General features: G+C 42.2%; 1 protein-coding gene across 2 annotated transcripts in view; it reads right to left on the reverse strand.

The window, feature by feature from the left end:
• The window catches only part of smg1 (SMG1 nonsense mediated mRNA decay associated PI3K related kinase), a 170,869-nt gene that overhangs the window by 21,209 nt on the left and 124,377 nt on the right, over positions 1-25,283 (reverse strand). For both annotated transcript variants that reach the window (XM_043712155.1, XM_043712156.1), the window contains 15 exons: positions 25,074-25,212; positions 24,870-24,979; positions 24,530-24,748; positions 20,411-20,604; positions 17,648-17,820; positions 16,412-16,691; positions 15,219-15,491; positions 13,329-13,563; positions 13,003-13,229; positions 11,843-11,999; positions 11,069-11,258; positions 8,271-8,740; positions 7,519-7,659; positions 6,727-6,879; positions 5,567-5,746 (listed from right to left, as the gene is read on the reverse strand). In XM_043712155.1, coding sequence (XP_043568090.1) covers positions 5,567-5,746; positions 6,727-6,879; positions 7,519-7,659; positions 8,271-8,740; positions 11,069-11,258; positions 11,843-11,999; positions 13,003-13,229; positions 13,329-13,563; positions 15,219-15,491; positions 16,412-16,691; positions 17,648-17,820; positions 20,411-20,604; positions 24,530-24,748; positions 24,870-24,979; positions 25,074-25,212 — 3,141 coding nt within the window. The remainder of the gene's footprint in view (positions 1-5,566; positions 5,747-6,726; positions 6,880-7,518; positions 7,660-8,270; positions 8,741-11,068; positions 11,259-11,842; positions 12,000-13,002; positions 13,230-13,328; positions 13,564-15,218; positions 15,492-16,411; positions 16,692-17,647; positions 17,821-20,410; positions 20,605-24,529; positions 24,749-24,869; positions 24,980-25,073; positions 25,213-25,283) is intronic.

The following is a 25,283-nucleotide window of genomic DNA, read 5'->3' on the forward strand; positions in this document are numbered from 1 at the left end:
TGCTTCAATCCTAGCTCCAGAAAAATTCCTGTCTGCTTGTTTCATTAAGTAGAGATAAACAAAGAGATGGACTCGTTGGGCTGAATGGATATACAACAGAGAAACAAAGAAACGTGAAACTTATATCTGACTCAGTTCGTAAATTTGTATCTATTGGCAACATTAATGCTCCCAGGAACAGATCACTGGCTGTCAAATTTCAGCTCAATGTCTAGGAACCTCAGCCCATGATCTATTGATTAGATCAGTTGGAGTGTTGATGGGCAAGGTGTGGAAGGGGTTATTCTCATATCAGTGTATTATGCCAGTGTAAATCCTAAATCGCATTATTGGTAAGAATGAGAGATTTGGAATATAGGAAGGTGAATAAGCATAGATTTAAAAGATTTGTCGCTTAAGTTCAGGTTTATTTGCAGACGCTTCGTTACCTTACTAGGTAACATCTTCAGTGGGCCTCAGGCATGGCAATGCTGAAAATTCCTGCGTTCTATTTATATGTTTGGGTTTCTTTGGGTTGGTGATGTCATTTCCTGTGGTGGTTATTTCCTGTGGTGAAATCACTTCCTGTTCCTTTTCTCAGGGGGTGGTAGATGGGGGTCACTCTTCCCTACATCAAAGACATCTCCGAAATGACTGCCAGACTACTCAGACCCCTTGGCATCATGGTAGCCCACAAACCCACCAACACCTAAAACAGCAGCTAATGAACTTGGAAGACCCTATACAGACAATAAGCAAAACTAATGTTATTTATAAAATACCGTGCAAGGACTGTAACAAACGCTGCATTGGACAAACAGGCAGAAAACTAGCCACCATAATACATGAACACCAGCTAGCCACAAAAAGACATGACCCTCTCTCACTAGTATCCTCACATACAGATGAGGAAGGACACCACTTCGACTGGGACAACACATCCATCCTATGACAAGCCAAACAAAGACATGCATGAGAATTCTTAGACGCACGGCATTCCAAATGGAACGCTATCAACAAACACATCGGGTTAGACCCCCTGAGAAATGGAACAGAAAGTGACTTCACCACAGGAAATAACATCACCAACCCAAAGAAACCCATATAAATAGAACGCAGGAATTTTCAGCATTGCCTCGCCTGAGGCCCACTGAAGATGTTACCTAGTAGGGTCACAAAATGTCTGGAAATGAACGTTCCAGCTCAGTGAGCAAACCTACATCCAATAGATTTAAAACTCAGATTCAATCCACAAGTCATATGGTTATAAATTAGTGTAGCCCAAAGGCAAAAAGGTTTGTGCAACTCCCTTCCAGACAACAAGATGAATAAATACCAAGCTGTACTAACTCCAAAGTTTAGATTAAGTCAAGTATCCTTTCTCTCTTTCCCATTAGTAGTATTAGAATCTGTTGAGACAGGGAACAAGTAGTGGAATAGATTGCCAACTAACCCACTTCCTGCTTTCAGGCAAAAAGCTGCAATTCAGACTGGCAGATGAAGAAAAGTGGGGCAGCATGGTGGCTCAGTGGTTAGCATTGCAGTCTCATAGCGCCAGGGACCCCAGGTTCAATTCCAACCTCAGGCGACTGTCTGTGTGGAGTTTGCACATTCTCCCCGTGTCTGCGTGGGTTTTCTCCAGGTACTCCAGTTTCCTCCCACAGTCCAAAGATGTGCAGGTCAGGTGGATTGATGATGCTAAATTGCCCATAATGTTAGGTGCATTAGTCAGAGAGAAGTGGGTTTGGTGGGTTACTCTTTGGAGGGTCGGTATGGACTGGTTGGGCCAAAGGGCCTGTTTCCACACTGTAGGGAACTTAATCTAATGCAAAGCATCTGTGCTTGTGCTGTTCTTATTCGCAATATACAGAATGATTTAGACTTTGGAATCCACTACACAATTTGTAAACAAAAACCAAAAGAACTGTGGATGTTGTAAATCAGAAACAAAAACAGAAATTCAAAGTTTGTGCGAAGATTTGTAGCTCGGGTGCTCGTTGTTGTGGTTCTGTTCGCCGAGCTGGAAGTTTTTGTTGCAAACATTTCGTCCCCTGGCTAGGCGACATCATCAGTGCTTGGGAGCCTCCTGCGAAGCGCTTCTTTGATGTTTCCTCCGGTGTTTATAGTGGTCTGTCCCTGCCGCTTCCGGCTGTCAGTTTCAGCTGTCCGCTGTAGTGGCCGGTATATTGGTATACAAGGTATTCGCCAAAAACGGATACCCGCGCAACTTCATCAACAGATGCCTAAGAGAAAGACCACGGAACGAGGACATACCACAACCAAAAGGACTAGCCACACTACCATACATCAGGAGCATCTCGGAACTGACTGCCAGACTACTGCGACCCCTAGGACTCATAACAGCACACAAACCAACAGCCACGCTCAGACAACAACTCACCAGAACGAAGGACCCGATACCCAACATGAGCAAGACGAATGTAGTGTACAAAATACCATGCAAGGACTGCACTAAACACTATATAGGACAAACAGGAAGACAGCTAACAATCCGCATACATGAACATCAACTAGCCACGAAACGACACGACCAGCTATCCTTAGTAGCCACACACGCAGACAACAAGCAACATGAATTCGACTGGGACAACACTACTATCATAGGGCAAGCCAGACAGAGAACAGCCAGGGAATTCCTAGAGGCATGGCATTCATCCACAAACTCCATCAACAAACACATCGACCTGGACCCAATATACCAACCACTACAGCGGACAGCTGAAGCTGACAACCGGAAGCGGCAGGGACAAACCACTATAAACACCGGAGGAAACATCAAAGAAGCGCTTCGCAGGAGTCTCCCAAGCACTGATGATGTCGCCTAGCCAGGGGACGAAACGTGTGCAACAAAAACATCCAGCTCGGCGAACAGAACCACAACAAAAACAGAAATTGCTCAAAAAGCTCAGCAGGTCTGGCAGCATCTGTGAAGAGAAATCAGTGTTAATGCCTTGGGTCCAGTGACCCTTCCTCAGAACTGACAGTAGCTGGGAAAGTGTTGGTTTATATGCAGAAGGTAGGTTGAGGTAGTAAAGAGTAAATGATAGGTAGGGATAGAGCTCAAAGACAAAGAACAGTTGGACAGACAAAGGAGTGGATAATGATCTGACTAGGAGGGTGAATAGATGTTAAATGGGGATTGTTAGTGGCTGCCAATGGGTAGTGTATAATGGTAGACGATGATCACAAGGCCTGGTGTGTGGGGGTAGAGGGCTAGGGTCATGGAGGAGATTGGGCTGTAAAGTTACTGAACTATATATTGAGTCTGGAGGGCTGCAGGGTCCCCAAGCAGAAAATGAGGTGCTGTTCACCCAGATTGTGCTGAACCTCACTGGAGCAATGCAGCAAGCTTGACACAGAGATGTTGGCCAAGGAACAGGTGGGGTGTTAAAGTGCCAGGCAACTGGAAACTCGGTCTTTTTTGCAGGAAGAACATAGATGTTCTGTAAAGCGGTCACCCACTTAGTCTCCTCAGCGTAGAGGAGACCACATTGTGAGCAGCGAATATAGTTGATGAGATTGCATGAAGTGCATGTAAGGTGCTGTTTCACCTAGAAGGGGTGTTTGGGCTCTTGGATATGAGGTGGGTAAATGGGCAGGTGTTACACTTTTGGCGATTGTAAAGGAAGGTACCGTGGGGCTGTGGGGGGTTGTTGGGAGTGAAGGAGGAGTGGACCAGTGTGGCCCAGAGGGAATACTCTCTGTGGAAGGTGGACAAGGGAGGGGAGGGAAATGTGTGTCTGATAGTGGCATCTCGCTGGAGATGGCTGAAATGGCGGTTAATGATCTTTTGAATGCGGATGCTGTTGAGATGATAGGTAAGGACCGGGGAACCCTACCACTGCTGTGGGAGGGGGTGAAGGCAAAAGTGCGGGAATTGGATCAGACTCAGTCAAGGTCCCTGTCATCAACAGTGCTGGAAAATCCTCGGTTGAGGAAGGAGGTAGACACTTCGGAGGCCCCCTTGTCAAAGTTGACATCATCATTAGAAAATATACAACAGAGACAGTGGGACTGGGAAAATGGAATGGAGTCTTTACAGGATACAGGGTGCGAAGATGTATATTCTAGGTGACTGTGGGAGTTGGTGGGTTTATAGTGGACATTAGTAGCCAGTCTATCCCCAGAAATAGAACATTACTTCTAAATTAGCAGACAACTTCTGATTCAGGGTACAACCACCGAGGTGCTATGATTGAAATGCTCTGCACTCGGACAGCTAAAAGTGGAAATGTACATGGAGTCCAGCAATGCAGCACCATGAGAAGTGTGGAAGAGAATGCTGCTGTTGTCCAAGGGCTTTGCAGAGGCCAAGGAGGGACAAGAGGAGGCAAAGTGAGAGTGACAGTCAGTGTTGACAGAAATACTTCAAAACCTCTCTTGTCACTGCATGACATTGGCACAAAAATCCTGAGTCTGCGTTCCTTCTCGCAGAGCGCTTTAGGGAATATTTCCAGAACACCTGCACCGATCAACTCTACCTCCCCTTGGCCCAACATTTCAACTCCCCCTCACGCTCTGCCGAGGACAGGTCCTGGGCCTCCTCCACCGCTGCTCCCTCACCACCCGATGCCTGGAGGAGAAACGCCTCATCTTCCGCCTCGGAACACTTCAACCCTAGGGCATCAATGTGGACTTCACCGTTTCCTCATTTCTCCTCCCCCCACCTTACCCCAGTTCCAACCTTCCAGCTCAGCACTGTCCTCGTTTCCTGTCCTACCTGCCAATCTTCCTTCCCACCTATCCGCTCCACCTTCATTCCCACCCACATCCACCTATTGTACTCTTGGCTAACTTCTCCCCAGCCCCACCCCCCTCCCATTTATCTCTCCACCCTGGAGGGTCCCTGCCTTCGTTCCTGATGAAGGGCTTTTGCCCGAAATGTCGATTTTCCTGCTCCTTGAATGCTCCCTGACCTGCTGTGCTTTTCCAGCACCACTCTAATTTAGACTGTGATCCAGAGTATCTGCAGTCCTCATTTTTGCCTTGGTCACAAAGCAGCCACACAAATTCTCAATTGTGCTAATAAGCAATAAGTGGAGGCAGGTAAGAGAAAACAAAGTATTATCTGGTTATGCTTCATGTGCTGTTCAAGATATGGTAACAATTGGTTGAAAAATGGCAGATCAGGAACTCTTGCTCTCTGTCAAATATTGGTGGGTAGAGGAATGGAAAGGTCATTCCGATAGTTGGGAAACAGAGGGAAGTCAAAGAATAAAGCAAAGAGATATATCATGTCAAATAACTCAAGTTACAACAAATTCTTTAAAATTATTTTATGATAAGCTGTGACATTTGAGAGCTTCATAATTAAATATTTGATATTAACAGCATACTTTATCATCTAAATTCTAAAAATGTGCCTCAAAAGCATCTAAGATGTGTCAAGACTCATGAATATAACCAACCAGCAGCGTCAGAAAGTTTCCAGTCGAGTGGCTTTCCTTAACGGAGCTCTGTACATGACCACTTTTCAACAAGCTTTATTCAGTAAAGTTGACCATTTGCAAAGATGCACAGTTATACCCTACAGAGTTACTGGAACAAAAAATTATTTTCAACTCACCAAGCGCTTAAGCAGGCGGAGTTCAAGATCAGAGACTGAACTGCTAAATTGTGATGCAAATGAACACATCTGTTGGCACCGTTTAATTAAGTCAAATAACGCTGCATCCAAACTCAAGGCTTCTGGGGTCCTGGTTCGCAAACTTTCAAAGTGAAGTATTGTGCTACAGAGGAAAGTTACCTGAAGAAATGGAAAACATTGTTAACAATGCTGAAGAAGAAATCCTTGATTCTTTTAAGCATTAACTTCTTTTAAACAAAAGTTCACTTTTGGGAAGCTACATCACAGGCTCGGGTTGTTAAATGGCAAGTAACATTCAAGCCACACAAGTGCTGAATATTGCCAGACAGAGCGCATTTAACCATCTTCTATTGAAGTCCTCTTGGAGGTTACAACTGACCAGAAATTGAACTGTACCAGCCACATAAATACTGTGGCTACTAAAACAGGTCAGGGGCTAGGAATCCTACCGTGAGTAACTTACCTCCCGACTCCCTAAAGCCCATCCAGCAAGGCACAAGACAGGAGTGTGATGCAGTCTGGATGGGTGCAGTTCCAACACTGAATGAGCACACTTAAATACCACTCCATTTAACACCTTCACCATTGATTCACTCCACCACACACAGTGACAGCTGTGTGTAGTAACTATCAGATACTATGCAGCAACTCTTCAGGACTCCCTCAACAGCACCTTCCAAACTATTAAATTCTACCACCTAAAAGGACAAAGATAGCACATGCACAAGACGCTCCGCTTCCAGCCAAAGCCATCTGGAGTTGGAACTATATCTCTGTTCAATCAGTGTCATTAGGTCAACATCCTGGAATTATGTCCCAAAGAGCTCTGTGGGTGCACTTACACTGCCTGGACTGCAGTGACCCAAGGTGCTGCTTCACCATCACCTTTTTGAGAACAATTAGGGATGGATAATAAATCGCTCAAACAAATATTAGCTTTGAATTTTTCTGAAGATCTGTCAAGAGACACATGGAGCTGAAAGTGGGGAAAGAAAGCAACATCTGAGAAGCATGGCCCCTTATAGCATAGGAACACCTAAGCAGCAATGCTGATGGACATCACTCAATATATTCAAAAACCACCTTAGCATCAGTCAAAATGTGGTTTTAGGTTTCATAAAGAACAATGCTACACATACTTGATTTGCTCGTTGACTTTCCTTCATGACCATATTCCTCCTTTCAGTGATAGTGGCCTCAAAATCTTGTAGAATAGGAGCCAAAGCAGGATTCGCTCCTCCAGCCCATTTCAAACGCTGCTCAATACTAGCTTCTAAAGCTGCCAGCTTTTCCTGTGGGGTTCAAAATTTGTTAAATAAAATGATTAGGTGATAAACTTAAGTTTTTTTTATATGAACACATTTCTAGGCAGCTAAAAAATTATGACATAAAATGGCAAATATATCATTAAAATTTAACATAAAAGAACACAAATGTATTTAAATTTCTATAATTGAAGCAACAGCACAAAGTCGCTAGTCCTGGATAACATCATTTGGCCTGGCAAGCTTTGACCCATGGCCACTCACTTGAGAAATTCTATCTTGAAGTGACAAATTCCCCATGTCATTGTAAAAGGGTGTCTTTTGCATTCCAATGACAGCAGCTTTGTAATCCACTGCGATTTTGGGTGCGTCAAATTCATGGCATTTATAAAGACCAGATTTTCAACAATATGCTTGAGTTATGTATTCTAAATTGTAAATAGATTTGCAATTATGTCAATCTGTGTATAACAAAAGCTCAACAATGGCCAATGCTGAAGGCTCGATATTAGCCTGCACATACAAGTTAACATCTCCAGCCACCTCAGATAGACCATCATAATATGGGGATAATGGTTACTTTAACCAGTTGTCAGCTTTGACTGACAGCACCAGTCACACTAGAGAAACGTCTCCTGCCCATATTGCACAAAGCTAGTCATTTACCTGTACGGTAGCAACAGAAACCTCCAGCTGACTAAGTGCATGCAGTTTCTTTTTCATATTGGATAGAATGCCTGAGCGAGGTGGAGGTGTAACAGTGGAAATAGGCTGGGTTCTATTGATGAGAATATCTTCATGCTGCCACTGTTAGGAATGAATGGAATATAGTCAACACAGATCAATTACACACGATATGAATTCAAAATATGTACAGAGAATATTGCTGTTAATGAGTCTGCATCTTTAAGCAAGATGTTCAATTGTATGGAAAAATTTCTAATGCTGAGTACTTTACCTTTATTATAAGATCACTTATGTTAAAGAAGACAGCAAGAAAAGTGAGGTGTTAAAAAATTATTTCTAAATGCATAAATATCAAATAAGTTCAATCTTAAAAAGAAACTGTAGCTCCAATCTCGACACCTCTCAAAAGAATCTACCTCACTGTTTGCCCACTGCAATGATTTATAGGGAACTGCCTATAAACATTGGATCAAATTTCAAGCTAGTTTGAGGAATAAATCGAGAGCTGCCTAACATCATAAATGGGAATGTAAATCTTTTGCAGCGAAGTTTCAGAGGGTCAGGTTGTTCTGTTGCAGTAGAGGAATACCCTTCATATGTTTATGGTGTTTATGGAGTCTGCTAAATGGAGAGGGAGATGGAGAGGAGACATAGTTCAAACAAAGGGTATTCCGTACACTTTGCTTTGCCCTTAAACAGAATGAGAATAAAAACATAAAGCAAGAGCTTACCTGAAACATTGCAATCTGTATCTGCACCCTCTGAAAACTGGTCTTACATGATGCAATGTTAGTCTCTAACCTGCGAACCAGGTCATGCTTTTTCCAGGCAGTGTCATATGAGCTGGCCAGAACAGTGGCTCTGTTCATAACTAATTGCGAAAATCTGCCAACCTGAATATTGTGTTCCACTGCTTTCTTACAAAGGTCATCCACAGAGACCTTACTTTCAGCACCAAAGTCTTTGGCTTCTACCTGTGCAATAATGTCCACACCAAGAGCACTGATGTAACTGCAAAGAGTTAAGCCAAGGGCTTGGGTTGGCAGGCCGATCAAAAGCTGTCTGACAAAGTCTGCTGTAAAAGCCTTTATTGGCTTGGCCATTTGATCTTCACTGAAGCAGGAACTTCTGTACATGGATTTTACATTAACCATTGGTACAGGACCATTCAATGAACTGGGATCATCGAGAGGAATAGCCCCTGGAGAATAAAATACAGTGTGCACATTACAAATGTGACATATAAGAGCCGTTACAAATACAGAGAGAGATTTCAGGGCAAGCCTTTAAATTAAAACTAAAGGGATTCAAATTAATTTGTCAAACATAAAAAGAAATGAGAATTCATAGCGACTCAAAATAAACGCATTTGTTAAACATTTTAGGTGCCATACGCAAGGTTGCTAAATAAGACAGAGCCCACAGTGCTAGGGAATGGATAGAGGATTGGCTGACTGACAGAAATCAGGGTAGAGAAAGCGAGGTCTTTTTCAGGATGGCAGCCAGTGATGAGTGGAGTTCCTCAGGGGTCTATGTTGGGACAACAATTTACGGTACACATCAAGTGGAAGAAGGAACTGAGGATATTGTTGCCATGCTTGCAGATGATGCAGAGACAGGTGGAGGAACAGGTTGTGTTGAGGAAATGGGGAGGCTGCAGAGGACCTTGGACAGGCTAAGAGAGTGGGCAAAGGAGTGGCAGATAGCTTTTAATGTGGGAAAGTGTGAGGGTCTGCACTTTGGTAGGAAGAATAGTGGTATAAACTATTTTCTAAATGGGGAAAAGGTTTCAGAATCTGAAGCACCAAGGGACTTGAGAATCCTATTTCAGGATTTTCTTGAGGTTAACATGCCCATTCAGTTAGGAAGGCAAATGCAATGTTAGCATTCATTTCAGGAAGATTAGAATACAAGAGCAGAGATGTACTGCTGAGGCTTTTAAGACTCTTGTCAGTCTGCATTTGGAATATTGAGAGCAGTTTTGGCAATCCCAGGTATGAAGAGCTTGTCATATGAGGAACAGGTGACAACTCTGGGTCTGTATTCAATGGAGGTGTGAAGGATGAGGGGATCCAATTCTAACTTAGAGAATACTTAGTGGAGATGGTGTTTCCACTAGTAGGAGAGAGTAGGACAGAGTACAACCTCAGAGAGAAAGGACAACCCTTTAGAACCAAAATTCAGCATGTCCATAAGGATCCTCACCAACTTCTACAGATGTACCATCGAAAGCATATTGTCCAGGTGCAGAATGGTATGGTATGGTAACTGCTCTGCTCAGGGTCATAAGGAACTACAGAAGGTTTAGCACACAACCCCCATCATCATGGAAGCCAACCCTCTGTCTATAGACTCCATTTACACTTCTCGTTGCCCAAGAAAGACCCATCCCACTCTGGTAATGCTCTCTTTCAACTTCTTCTGACAGGCAGGAGATACAGAAGCATGAACACATACCAACAGTTTCAAGAACAGCTTTGTCCCCACCATCATTAGACTGATGAATGGACTCTGACTTCAAATAACATTAACTTTATTTAATGTTGATCTTGTTTTGCCCACCTCCTGTGCAGTGTAACTTTGCACCTCACTGTCTCAGTACCCTTTGATCTATATGTCCTTACTTACTATGACCTGCCTGTACTGCCTGCAAACATAGCTTTTCACTGTATTCAGGTGAATGGGACTACAGTGAATCAAATCAGATGAGGAGAAACCTCTTCAGCGAGAGGTGGGGAATCTGTGGAATTCATGGCTGCACAGACGCCCAGGGATTTAACACAGAGAATAGATAGGTTTTGATTGGCAAGGGGATCAAGGGTTACAGGGAGAAGGCAGAAGCATTGGGTTGAGAAGCATACCAGCCATGGAGCAGACTCAATGGGCTGAATGGCATCATTCTGCTCCTATGTCTTAAGGTTTATTGCACCTGTGAAAACTGGCAGCAAATTCTAAGATGCTGGTGTACAAGACTGTTCAGCTGCATACCTAACCTTAGAAGAATGGCAGGTGTAAAACAGAAGATGCATGGACACATCATTCAGATGGTACCTTTGGGTTACGTGAGTGGAGCAATAATGGTGTCCATTGTGTATGTAGTTACTTACTAAAGTAGATAGTAAAAGTACAATAAAAACATGTAATCTTTACTTAGGACAAAGTCATTAAGTTGAATGGAGCACATACTTAATTCAAATTTTGGCAATTCATGGTAAAACCTCTAAACTGTCACTTCAGCTATTTACATTAATCAGAAGATCATCCACTCATTCATTAATTAATTTCATTGCTGTAATAGAAACTGCAAATTATCACTATGGGAAGGAGATAAAAACAATTTTACATAACTATGTTGTACAACAGAACCCAACTTTAATACACGTCTGCATGAACTGTGGAGACAGCTGAGTGTGTTCAAACTTCAAAAGTGGACATCATCCTTATACATGTGTCAAAGTATCCTTTCACAACAGCAATAACAAACTTTTATATAATATGAATTATTTTAAAACAAACTTTCAAGTATTACCTGATAATGTATGAGCAAAAGTACCACAAAGTCGGAAGAATTCTTTTATAGTTTGTAGCCGTTTCAGGAAGAAGATCTCTTCCAACACTAGTCGGTGATTGTCATCATCAAAGAAATTGACCTGGGTACTGCGGGCCTCTCTGATAATGTCAATCTTCCGCCATGCCAATGGTACCTCCATCTTGTTCAACTACAAGGATAATTATTACACAATTGAAAATGAGATCTCAACACAAATAAAAACCAAAGGAACTGCAGATGCTGTAAATCAGAAACAAAAACAGAAGTTGCTGGAAAAGCTCAGCAGGTCTAAAAGCATCTGTAAAGAGAAATCAGAGTTGACACCTTGGGTCCAGTGACCCTTCCTCAGAAGGGTCCGTTCTGAGGAAAGGTCACTGGACCAGAAACGTTAATTCAGATTTCTCTTTACAGATACTGCTAGACCTGCTGAGCTTTTCCAGCAACTACTGTTTTTGTTACAGATCAATACGTGTAGCTAAATTTATATTATTGCTTTAATAACCTGCATTATACATGAAGGAAATAATTCAGTGTTTTAAATACTGTAATCAGGAACAAGGTGGTTTACAATAATACATATCATAACTTGATATATGCTTTCACAAAATCGGATAACACACAGTACACACAGTTGAAGGTACAAGAAAAAGTTTCAATTCAACGACATTTTCAGTGTGGGAAAACTAAGCCACATCTACACAATATACGCACAAGAATTTGGGGATTTGTAATATAACTACACAAACATATTACCTTCTCAATTAATAAACCAAATGCAATTTCCACTTGAGCAAACATCCCATCAAAAGCTACAAGTAACATTTGCCCAGCTGACATTTTAGGTGTCTGTTCCACTGTAACATCCACGCTTCTTGGCTGAATCAACTCAGTATACTGGGCACGCAGCATCCTATAGGGACAAACATAGCAAATATGAAGGCTCTGCTCAAATAACTTGCATGCCTGCAGTCAAAAGTATGAACGGCTCAAAATTGCATCTTGTGTCAAAGGAGCTAACTTATATCCAACTCTCATGATATTAAATAAAATCTCTTTGGTACCTTCTGCCTTTCTATTGAAAAGTTATCTGCCTTCAGGAACATGATTTTCTGTGTAATCTTGCACTAGAAGGTGCAATTATTAAAAAAAAAATCTGAAAATGTGGTGCCCTCTACAGGGACCTTTGAGCACAGCAAGTGTGCATTGAATTTGACTGAAGTATCCTCACAACAGGCAATAGGATAGATGCCAACCCGAACCTCACTTATGTTTCCAAAGCGTTGTGAAGAGGAGTCAACCAAACCAAAACGGTAACTTTGCTCCGCTCTCCACGAAGGCTACTAGATCTGCTGAGTTTCTCCAGCATTTTGTTTTTAATTTTCAACATCTGTACTACTTTGGTTTTGTTTTGAGGCATCTCAGTTTATATGCAGGGATAATTTAGCTGCTCATGCCAACAGAAAACTGTAGCTGCATTATGTATCTGAAAACTCACCACCTGATGCCCACCACATGCATTACCACAAGACAAATTCCCCACCAGCTGTGGCAATTCAAAACCAATCCATGTGTTCTCCAAGTTTTGACGACAGTTCAAGAAATTATTTAATCTCGAGCAACGTCAAATTAACCTGTATAAAGCACTCCCAATGTCACTGCTACTATAACTACATGTAATTATGTAGCATAGTTGCTTCAAGGCCTTTCATAGTAGAATAAGCAGCAAAATAATTAGCATAAAGGACCATGTATTAGCTGCTTGTTCTTTAGCTCAAAGTATAACAGAACCAGGCTGCTGGCGAAGAAAAAACATAACAGTAGCGTGATATACTGTTAAACATAGCTCACATTTTCTTCTGTTAAAAATAAAGCATCAGCATCACAAGAAATGCATTAAGCAATCATTCATTTACCTGGTAACATCAATATAATGGGCATTGGTTTCCTCCTCCATTCCCATTGCAGCATTTCTCAAATAAGCCTGCAGAGAATCGATCAGCATTTGCAAAGAAACACCATCAGTTGTCTGTTCAATAATATTATCCAGTTCATTAAGCATGTTTTGCAATGTATTTTCTCCTTTCATCATGCATCTAAGAGCTTCTGGAAAGATAATCTGTCTGAAGTTGGTGTTTAGTTCCTGTTGAAAATCATATCCAATTGTTAACAAAGGGTTATGTTATTTGAATTAAGTCAGCAGATTATTGACACCTGAGAAACGTCCTTTAGCTGCACTAACCTGCAGAGAAGTGTACACTCCATTGGCCAAATACACAGCTTCTGATGCTTCTACTGGGTTTGGAATATCAAGATCCTGTGGAACCAGCTGGCATTGCTCAAGAAGTTGTACAAGACAGGTCACATTACCACTCATACTACACAGCTCCTCTAAAAACCAAGCACCATCTCTGGAAGTCAGATCAACAAGTTGCTCCCCTGCACTCGAAGCAGCTCCTTCCATCATGAGGTTGCGTCTGTAACATAATTGAAGAAAGAGTTAAGGATGGACACACGCATCCTCAAGAATGTACTATGTGCACAAATTACTTACAACAGGCCAACCTTCCATTTTTAATTCAATTAGGATTTTTAATCTGCAGCAATGGGTTGTATTTCCAAAATGTCAAAAACATCAGATATTCAAACCAATGACAGTTCACTAGTTTTGTCTAAAAGCATTTTTCCCCTATAATGTGTTTTGAACCCAACCCAACCCCTCAAAACATCCTTAAGCAGGTAGCCCAGATTGCAACTTTGCTATTTGTTTTGGTAAGTGTACAGTGGATATTCCCAGAGTAAATTAGCTGATTCGAATGCCAAGTTTTAAACAAACAGAATTTATTTACAAAATTCTGGAATGAAACACAAAGAACAGAAAACAGAATACCGGATAGCCTATACTAGCCGAAAACCCGACAGACTATCCCGCTTAGTGATGCTGCTCTGAAAACACTTGCAACAATCCCCATAAACAGACCACTTAGCACAAAGAGTGTATATGACACAAAAAGCTTGTAGGTTACGAAGTCAGAAGGAGGAAGAGAACTAGCAGCCTTTCTTCACACACTGCTACTGAACGGAATCAAAAACTCTAATCTAAACGATGGCTAGTTATGTAGCTAGCAGGGCACACCCCTTTGATTCAAGTTGAGAAAGTCTTACTGAAAAAGCACAGATCGGGCAGCATCAGAGGAGCAGGAGAATCAATGCCAATGTCATCTACTGCATCCGTTGCACCCAATGTGGTCTCCTCTACATCAGGGAGACAGGACGCCTACTTGTAGATAGTTTCAGAAAACATCTCTGGGACAGCCGCACCAACCAACCTCACTGCCCCATGGCTGAATACTTCAACTTCCCCTCCCACTCCGCCAAGGACATTCATATTCCACCCTGGAATCCTGCAACCACACGGGATAAATGTGGATTTTTCCGGTTTCCTAATTTCCCATCCCCCCACTTTATCCTAGTTCCAAGCCTCCAGTTCGGTACCGCCCTCATGACCCATCCATCACCTTTCCCATCTATCAGCTCTATCCTCCACTCTGACCTATCACCTTCTCCCTCACCATCTACCTATTGCATTCTCAGCAACCTTACCCCCCCAGCTCTGACAACACCCCCCCACCCCGCTCAGCTCCCCAGCCCACAAGCCTCATTCCTGATGAAGGGCTTCTGCCTGTAACATCGATTCTCCTGCTCCTCGGATGCTGCCTGACCTGCTGTACATTTCCAGCAACACACACTCCACTCTGATCTCCAGCATCTGCAGTCCTCACTTTCTCCTTCTCCCCTTTGATTATACCAGTTTGTTTTTAAAGACATGAAAGCCTTAGGCCAGAGGCATTATCTGTTAGGGGTAAACAAAAAGGGCCCCAATAAACCTTTCAAACTCAACCTAGTTGGAGCCTGGCCAATTGCCCCCTCTCTGGGGAAAAAAACTCAAGGGCACAGTAACCTCGTAAAAAGACCAACACTGTGACAAATGTAGCGTTCAATGAAGTTGAATGAAGGCAATTAAAACAACCTGGAAACTCATCTTAAATTCCTTTAAAATAACAATTCTTAAGATAAGCTTTTATTTCTGTCGGTTACAGTTAGGAGCTACAGTATAACAGCTAGACTATACCTTGTTAATGTGCAAAGGGCAGAGATTATGACACTAGCAAGACTCAAGGATCCCTCATCGCCATTTTCAAGAAGAAAAACCTTTATGCAGCGCTCAATTTCCTTCAATTGTTCTTCACAAACCGGGAGGGTGACAGATTCCTGCTTCAGACGTTCAACCTGTCTGATTAATCGACTGTTAACATCTGCAGCAAAATGCTGGAGTGTCATCTCGGTAGCAGTTATGAACTGGCAAACTGTTGGAGGTTGCTGAGGGGCATACTGTATCTCATACCTAGGAAACAAACACGTTAATGTTGCATATATTAAAGATGTGGGCCCATTGAGCTTTATTACATACAATAATACTTTACTGGCTCATGCAGAGGCTTACACTACATTTGCTTCAAATCAAATTCTATTTCTTCTGGAGATTTGTAATTGAGCCAATCGTTCCCATCAGCAACTAGTTGGCAAGTACGTTTATGCATCGTGCACCCAAGCACATTCAAGAACAACTTTATCCACAATCCTGAACAACCAGAGTGGCTGCACATGGGCTCAGCTTGCCAGGTACTGTTACCTTTCGGCATCTTCCAATGGCCAGTCCTCCCCACAGCACGGCGGCTCTGTGGTTAGCACTGCTGCCTCACAGCAGCAGGGACCTGGGTTCAATTCCAGCCTCAGGCGACTGTCTCCAGAGGTTATACATTCTCCCAGTGTCGGCGTGGGTTTCCTCCGGGTGCTCTGGATTCCTCCCACAATCTAAAGATGTGGTCAGGTGAATTGGCCATGCTAGACTGCCCATGCTGTTAAGTGTATTAGTCAGGGGTAAATATAGAGTAGGGGATTGGGTCTGGATGGTCGGTGTGGACTTGTTGGGTGAAATGGCCTGTTTCCATACTGTACGGAATCTAAACTAATCTCCCAGGTGCCTATGAACTTGAATATTAGGATTTTATAAACACATCTCTCCGTCTCCACCTGACCTTCTTAAATACTATGTAAGAGATCACCAGACAATGAAAAGAAATGGGCACCATGCTTACTTTCTTCATTAATTTAGATTACAAAATCAAGATCCCGCTTAAGTCCAGATTATCTAATGCAGCAAAGCCAATTATATTCACATTGACTGGACAAGATTGTTGAATTTACAAGGAAGCATAGTTCAATCTCCAATTAACTTGTGGCCACAATTTGCATAAAACTCACTTTCTGTACAGTTCCTGGCAGTGTTCCACTGTCATATCACAAATCAGTTCTTCCATCCATGTTTTCCACTGTTCCATCCTATGTTTCTGGAAAACAGCCTTTGGATACTGCAGAGCCACAGCAGCGTAGCTGTGCAGTTGTTCCAGGCAGCCACGTAAGATAGTACGGCGTTGTTGTAGCAGTGCGCCAACCTCTCCTTCCAACTGTTCACACTGGCTGATTAGGTGGGCCTGGCCTGCATTCTGCAGGAAGGTTGTGGCTGGTACATAGCTTGGAGCACCTGTGTGAAAATAAACAAGGAAAATGTTCAAACTAGAAAGACATTCACTTTAGCATACTGTACATTAACATATGAATTCAAAGCAAAAGGCCACTTGGCCTCTGAAGCTTGCTCTGCCATTCACTAAGTTCATGGCTGGTGCAATTAATCCACACTTCTGACTATGCCTGATAACATTTCTCCCTTCCTTAGTGAGAATCTATCAGCGTCAATCTTAAATATGCCTTTTTTGGGGAAAGAGTCCAAATGTATGGGAGAAAATTCTCATTGGTGAGCACTTATTTCGAAAAAAGTGATCCTGCATTCAAAATTCTCCCACAAAATGAAATATTCTTCAGAGATTCCCAAGTTCAGCCCCTTCAGGATCTTAAATATTTCAATTAAGTAACTTGTAAATTCCAGCAGCTGAAAGCTTAGTCTGACCAATCCTTCCTCAGCAGACAACCCACCCTTTCCAGGTATTCCTCACTAAGGAAGCTTAAGTGCATTAAGGGCATTGCTTTACATTTTAAACAAATACGAAAATAATTCCTAAATGAAAGGCAAACGAGCAGATTAAGACCAACTTGTAATGCTGACTAAATATAATAGTCAAATGTCTGTTCACACCATACATTGTCAGGGAAACTGATTTAGATCGGTGTTGAAACAAACTTGAAGTGCCACAATTTACACACATGCAACAAAATCCCACATGATTGCTGGTAGGATTACTGCAATACCAGTTTTGTCATCAACACCAAACTCAGCAAAAACTAACTGAAGAACATTTCAGATTTACTCTTTTCCTTATATGAAAATAGAAGGCCCGTGAAACATATCGTTTAAAATCACACTAATTGAATTAATTCTGGGCATTCTATATGATACTAAACTTCAGTCTGACAATAAAAGATAGCTTACACTTGAAATCTACATGTCCTAGTGGTTCAGCTTTGCTAGTGAATAGTCATTACCTAGCTCCAGTGGAGTGCTGATATCCTGAAGCAGACTTGCAAGCTGTGTCGCTTCCAGATTTGAAAAGGCAGCCTGATATTGTGCAATCCACTGTTCAAAGTCATTCAACTTCACTTGAATAGCATCCTGTACAGCCAGTTGTTGAGATTGCAGCTGGGTATGTTCTGAATACCTAAATACAAGACCAACAAACAGTTATAATATGGATAATGTTACTCCTTTTGCTATTTCAGAAATTTTGCAGGTACAAGAAAGTTCCACTGGATGGAGCCTCAACTCCCACCTGGGAATACCAAGTCCCAGAACAAAACATTAGTATTTACCTTCAAATTGTTTTGCTTCATTTCCATCAGGTTTAATCATTTATATCCAACACGTTGCACAAGCAACAGAAAATAAAATGAACAATTCAGAGGATATTTTTGTTTCCAGTTTGTTCATGGGATGTAGTTATTGGTGTAAAGGCCAACATTTTTGTCCATCATCAATTGATTTTGAGAATGTACAGTCCACAGCATTAATTATTAAGTGCGTGGCTTAGTTAGTTATTTTGCTTATTCATTCACAGGAAATGACCATTGCTGGCCAGGCCAGGGTTTATTGCTCTTCCCGTATTGTCCTGAGAGTAGTTAAGAATCAACCACATTGCTGAGAGTCTGGAATCACAAAGACCAGACCAGGTAAGGATGGCATTTTCTTTCCCTAAAAGATATTAGTGAACTAGGTACACTGACAATTGACAACAGATTCATGGTCATCGTTAAGACTCTTTATTCCTGGTTTTTCACTGAATTTAAACTCCACCATCTACTGCGGCAGGATTCAAACCTGGGTCCCGAGAAAATTACCTGATCTCTGGACTAACAATACAGCAATAATACCACAAGACTGTCACTTCCCCTAAAGTGCACATTCTGTGGGACTGAAGTAATGTTTAGGTCAGATAGGCAAGGACGTCAAGGTTTCCTTCTGGAAAGGAATTAATGAACCAGAGGTGGTAGCTTCATAGTCACCACTGCAGAGGCTTGCTGTTTACCCCAGACTTATTTAATAAACTGGATTTGAAATCTCTAGCTGTCATGATAGGACCTGAAGTCATGACCCTGCATCGTTGACCCAAGACATGGATTACTAATCCAATAACATAACCGTTCTGATACTGGACACCTATTGGGTTATAGCATAAAGAACATGTTGAACATCAGTGTATTTTTAAAACTGAGCTCAGCTATGCAGCCTTCTATGTAGAATGGGCAACAACTTACTTAGTATAATACCTGAAGTATTTCACAGACAGACATCCATATGTTGGATTAGTCTTTCAGATTTACAAGGATTTTATCGTAAATCTATAGTTTAGCATAAACACCCATAGCATAGACAAACGTGACGAGGACATGCTATGACCTAACTCACTAGCCACGCTACTTTATATAAAACACATTTCGGAACTGAGCCAGGCTTCTCCGACCACTCAGGTTCATGACAGCCCATAAACTGACAGCCACTCACAACCACTCACCAGAACAAAAAGACCCTATACCCATCATGTGTAAGACTAACGTAATTGACAAGATTCCATGCAAAGACTGCATGAAGCATTGTATAGGGCAAACAGGCAGACAACTAACAATCCGCACCTACCAACACCAACTAGCCACTAAGTGTCACGACCAGCTGTCCCGAGGAGCCACACATAGAGATGACAAGGACCACAAATTCAACTGGGACAACACAACAATCATAGGACAAGCTAAACAGAGGACAGCATGAGAATTTCTCGAAGCATGGCACTCATCCATGGACGATTAACAAACACGTTGACCTACATCGGCCACTACAACGAACTACTAGAAGCAGCAGAAATGGAACCAAATAATTTCCAGAAGAGACAGCACAGCAGCGCTTCACAGGAGGTTCTAAAGCACTGAAAATGTCACCTGACAGGAGATGAAATGTCTGCAAATCAACTTCCCACCTCGGCAAACATACCCACAACCACGATACACACCCATTCCCCTCTTTCCTTTCTGGATTGTTTTCCCCTGAATTGTCCAGAGGCCAAGCCCCCACTGGGGAAGAACCCAGCTCCTCTTTAATATATTTTCTGATCAACCTGTTCAGAGATATTACCACCAGGGGGCAGGCCTCCTGATGCAGAGGCAGGAACACTATTACTGCACTCAAGAATGGATTATTTTACATGACCAGCTCAAACTTTCTGAAGAGAACCTTTGAAGTAAAGAAAGCATTTTCCAATTTTACATAATCTTCCCATGTAATTACAAACCATGAGAAATATTTTCCTCGGATTCTAAAGTTGTGTTTCAGCTAAGAGCTCACTTCTTATTGTTCTTACCCAGAAAGGCTATCAAGATGATAATTTTTAAATTCTGGAACATAATTTGGCTTGCTCAAGCATTAAGCAAATTTTAGAAAGTCAGATTTGAGTGTTGTAGCTTGTTATCATCAGCTTTGAGTTATCCTTAATAGTGGCTATAATCATTTTAGTATCTTTCAACCAACTTTCAGCATATTTGCTGATCAGTGAAAATGTTTTAAAATTTAGTATGTTAGTTGTAAACAATTTGGCAACATTACAGAAACATATGTAAATGTTATGTGCACACTGCAAACGCAGTTTAAATTTTATACAGTTTGTATTCAGGAAAATTCAGAATATGTCAAATCAAACCAAAAAGATTCTTTAATTGAGAGAATCGGCCAAGTAATTATCCATATTGTTTTGAAAAGAGGCGTACCTTTGTTCCAATGTGAGAGCGGGGTGATCAGAAACATCAGCAGCACCTTCCAGAAATTCGATTTCCTCTAGCAATTTACCCTGCAGTTTCTCCACCTTTGTCAACTGCTCCTGGAGACTGAGATAATCCTCCAGACTTGTATCAAGTTTAGGAATGACTGCCAGCATATCATCTCGGTTCTTAAACCAGGTCACCTTAATGTTATGGATGAGGGGGAGAAGTAAAAGATTAAGAAAACGAAACACTCAGTTCACAGTTAAAGACACAAATAAATTCAAGCAGTTGCCCGCTTTTGAATTTAATTTTAAACTATTTGAAATCCATGACTTTGGGCATCCAAGATTGCAAAAGCCTTTAGCTTCATGAGCATGGTCTCTCCTCAAAGTTGAGAAAGGACAGCATTAAAACAAATTTGCAGCCTTTTCCTACTTCTGTATTAACTACCTCAGCAATAACGGATGCTCTTCAGTTGACCATTAAACATTTAGATATGGAAATGTATTGCAGTTAAGGTCCAGGTTCAGTCTCTGCCATTTTCTTTTTACCTTTTTTCCATCCTTTACACTGACAAATAATTGCCACAGTATCTATGTGCAAATAATTCAGTCTTAATTCACTCCAGCTGTGTTAGGGAGTGAACTTCCCTGGCTTCCCATTTACTGCAGAATTGGGAAATTGTGGAACAGCCAGGTCGGGAAAATCAGCCCTACAACCTTCCAACTTTCTCAAGGCCATCTCACACACAATTATAAAAACGGCCCTTTTTTGTAGTTCAGACCCTCAACCTGGACTAAAGAACAAAGAAAACTTACAGCACAGGAACAGGCCGCTCGGCCCTCCAAGTCTGAGCCGATCCAAACCTACTGTCTAAACCTGCCGCCCAATTTCTAAGCATCTGTATCCCTCTGCTCCCCATCGACTCATGCATCTGCGCAGATGCATCTTAAATGAATCTACCCTGCCTGCCTCAACCACCTCTGCTGGCAACACATTCCAGGCACCTACCACCCTCTGTGTGAAGTACTTGTTACTTGTATCCCTCTTAAACTTTTCATCTCTTACCTTGAAAGCATGACCTCTCATTAGTGAATCCTTCACCCTGGGGAAAAAGCTTATCTTTATCTCTGTGTATACCCTTCATGATTGCGTAGACCTCAATCAGGTCCCCTCTCAATCTCCTTTTTCTAATGAAAACAATCCTAACCTACTCAATCTCTCTTCACAGCTAGCAACTTCCATACCAGGCAACATCCTCGTAAACCTTTCCTGCACCCTCTCCAAAGCGTCCACATCCTTTTGGTAATATGGCGACCAGAACTGTACACCGCATTCTAAATGCAGCCAAACCATCATGTACAATTTTAACATGACTTGCCAGCTCTTATACTCAATGAAGGCAACTCTCCAGTCTATCTATATTCTCCTGTATTCTTTCTGCTTTCTGCTACTCCACCAATCCTCATATCATCTGCAAACTTGCTGATTATACCAACAGTGCCCTCTTCCAGATCATTTATGTATATTACAAACAACAGTGGCTCCAACACTGACCCCTGTGGAATACCACTGGTCACCTTTCTCCATTTCAAGAAACTCCCTTCAACTACTACTCTGTCTCCTGGTGTTCAACCAGTTCTTTATCCACCTAGCTTGAAGACCATGCACATCATGTGACTTCTCTTTCTCTATTAGTTTACCATGGAGAACCTTATCAAACACCTTGTTAAAGTCCATGTATATCAACTTGGTCACTTCCTCAAAGAACTCCTCGTTGGTAAGGCACTATCTCCCCTCCACAAAACCATGTTGCCCATCACTGATAAGCCCATTCTTCTCCAAATATAAATAGATTTTATCCCTCGTATCTTTTCCAGCAACTTTCCCACCACTGACATCAGGGTCACTGGTCTGTAGTTACCCGGAATATCCCTACTACCCTTCTTGTACAGGGCGATGTGAGCAACCCTCCAGTCTTCCGGCACCTCACCTCTATTTGAGGATGCCACAAAGATATCTGTCAGGGCCCCAGCTATTTCCTCTCTAGCCTCCCTCAGCAATGTGGGGATTTGTCCACCATAATAACTTCTAGCCTACTCAACACATCTTCCCTTATGTCAACGTGATCCAGACTAATCAAATTTCTAACTCTAATCTCAACATTCATCATGTCCCTCTCCTCAGTGAACAGTGATGTAAAGTAATTATTCAGAATCTCACTCATTCTCTCAGATTTGACACACAGCCTTCCTTCATTATCCTTTCTCTAGTTAACCGCTTGCTTCTTATATAAGAATAAAATGCTTTGGGATTCTCCTTAATTCTGCTCGCTAAAACTATTTCAAGACCCCTCTTGATCTCATTTAAGACTGGTCCTACTCTCCCGATATTCCTCCAGGGCCCGTTCTGTTCTTAACTGCTTGGACCTTATGTACACTTCCCTTTGCCTCCTGGCTAGTCGTACGATTTCTCCGGTCATCCACCTTTCTATCCCTTGTTTTCAAAGGGACATGCCTATCCTGCACTATTATTGAAAGCCTCCCACATATCTAATGTGGACTTCCCTTCAAATAGCTGTGTCCAATCCACATTTCGGCCTTGGCCCAGTTTAGTACTCTTCCCTTAGGACCACTCTCATCTTTGTCTACGAGTATTCTAAGTATTACAGAACTGTGGTCACTGCTCCCAAAGAAATCCCACACTGCAACACTACATTAGTTTTGCTCATGCTGGGTATCGGGTCCTTCGTTCTGGTGAGTTGTTGTCCGAGGGTGGCTACTTATAACAGCACACAAACCAACAGCCACCCTCAGACAACAACTCACCAGAACAAAGGACCTGACACCCAGCATGAGCAAAACTAATGTAGTGTACAAAATACCATGCAAGGACTGCACAAAGCACTATATAGGACAAACAGGAAGACAGCTAACGATCCGCATCCATGAACATCAACTAGCCACGAAACGCCACGACCAGCTACCCTTAGTAGCCACACACTTAGACGACAAGCAACGTGAATTCAACTGGGACAACACTACCATTATAGGGCAAGCCAAACAAAGAACAGCCAGGGAATTCCTAGAAGCATGGCACTCATCCACAAACTCCATCAACAAACACGTTAAGTGTATCCCAGTCAATGTTGGGAAAATTAAAATCTCCAAACTCCACTACCTATTGCCTTGACATCTTTCCATAATCAGTTTACCTACTTGTTCTTCTACCTCACGCTCACTGTTGGGAGGTCTGTAATACAGCCTCTACAATGTAACTGCACCCTTCTTATTTCTCAGCTCCACCCACAATGCCTCACCCGCAAGACTTCCATAGTGTGCTCCTTCAGCACAGCTGTGATATTGTCCCTGACCAGCAATGTAACTCCACCCCCCTTTTTACTTCCCTCCATGTCCTGTCTGAAGTTGCCAATCATGCCTTTCCTTCAAAGCTGGGAATGCTGCATTGAATTCAATGGTATGATTAGATTGGATTCCCTACAGTGTGGAAACAGGCCACTTGGCCCAACAAGTCCACACGGACCCTCCAAAGAGTAACTCATTTCCCTATATTTACGCCGGACTAATGCATCTAACACTAGGGGCAATTTCCCATAGCCAATTCACCTGACCTGCACATCTTTGGATTGTGGGAGGAAACTGGAGCACCCGGAGGAAACCCACACAGATACAGGGAGAATACGCAAACTCCGCACAGACAGTTGCCAGAGATGGGAATCGAACCCGGGTCTCTGGCGCTGTGAAGCAGCAGTGCTAACTACTGGGCCACCATGCTACCCATTTTATGATTAGTATATCCCTACTCCAGATGCAGGTCTAGATGCGTTGGCCTTTCTTATTCCTCAACATCTGACAGCTATAAGAAATCCTGGCAAATTAACAGGACTAAGCCATATTGAGTCTCTGCATTTTTCTTTTCTGGTCAGGCAAATGGATGCCTCTTGAGTGTAAGTACTGGGTCATTTGAACAGTATGTCTCATGTCTAATCATGAAAACATCTGAAAATAAAATAAAATTATTAATTCAAATATTCACTTAAAAGAGGCTGACTTTCCTCGTTTTGAGCTCAAGATATATTTGATGCGGAATATTTACTGTTCGTACCTTAATTTCAGCAACCCTGGAAGAGAAAAGGCTGCGGGTAATGTCTCGCTCCATCTCCCTCTTGCTTTGTTTGTTTTCTGCTTGTTGACCACCTCCACCATATACAGCACCAGCAAATCCAATTTCACCACCTGCAGTCCAATCCACCAACGGATCGTATACAAAAGCTTCCAGCAAGGTCAAGAGGGTCTCTCGACCACGGCGCATTATTTGGACTACCTGAAGGGGAACAAACAACAGAAAAGTGAAAAACAGCACTTGCAACTAGTTTATTTTGTGGCAAGATCAATCTATAAATGTGTGCATGTACAATGCTATAGGACCCGAATTTTCAGCTAACCTGCTCGCAAGAAAGTCTGAACAATCCTTCAACTCCAGTCACACCAAGCGCTGTTTCAATATTTTGAGTCATTCTGAATGGAACCTTCTCAGGAACTCTCAGGCTTTTGCCTAAAGGTAGTTAAAGTAAAACAATCACACTCTTATGCCCAAAGATGAAGGAATAATAGGTGTTACAGAAAATTATTCAGTATTCAGAGTTTACCTTTTTCAAAGCAAACATTGTAGTCAATGTGTACCACTTCTCCAGTTGTCATGTCAATTAGTACATTATCCAAGTGTCTGTCACCAAGTCCAATTATATAGCCCACCATAGACATAACTGCAGTTGATCTTGCATACGACTGCAAATAAAACATTATTACATCACCAGAAATGAGAAAGTTATGCTCTTAGGGTAAACTCAATTTCCATA

Source organism: Chiloscyllium plagiosum, chromosome 21, assembly GCF_004010195.1.
Source record: "Chiloscyllium plagiosum isolate BGI_BamShark_2017 chromosome 21, ASM401019v2, whole genome shotgun sequence".
Classification (NCBI taxonomy): Eukaryota; Metazoa; Chordata; class Chondrichthyes; order Orectolobiformes; family Hemiscylliidae; genus Chiloscyllium; species Chiloscyllium plagiosum.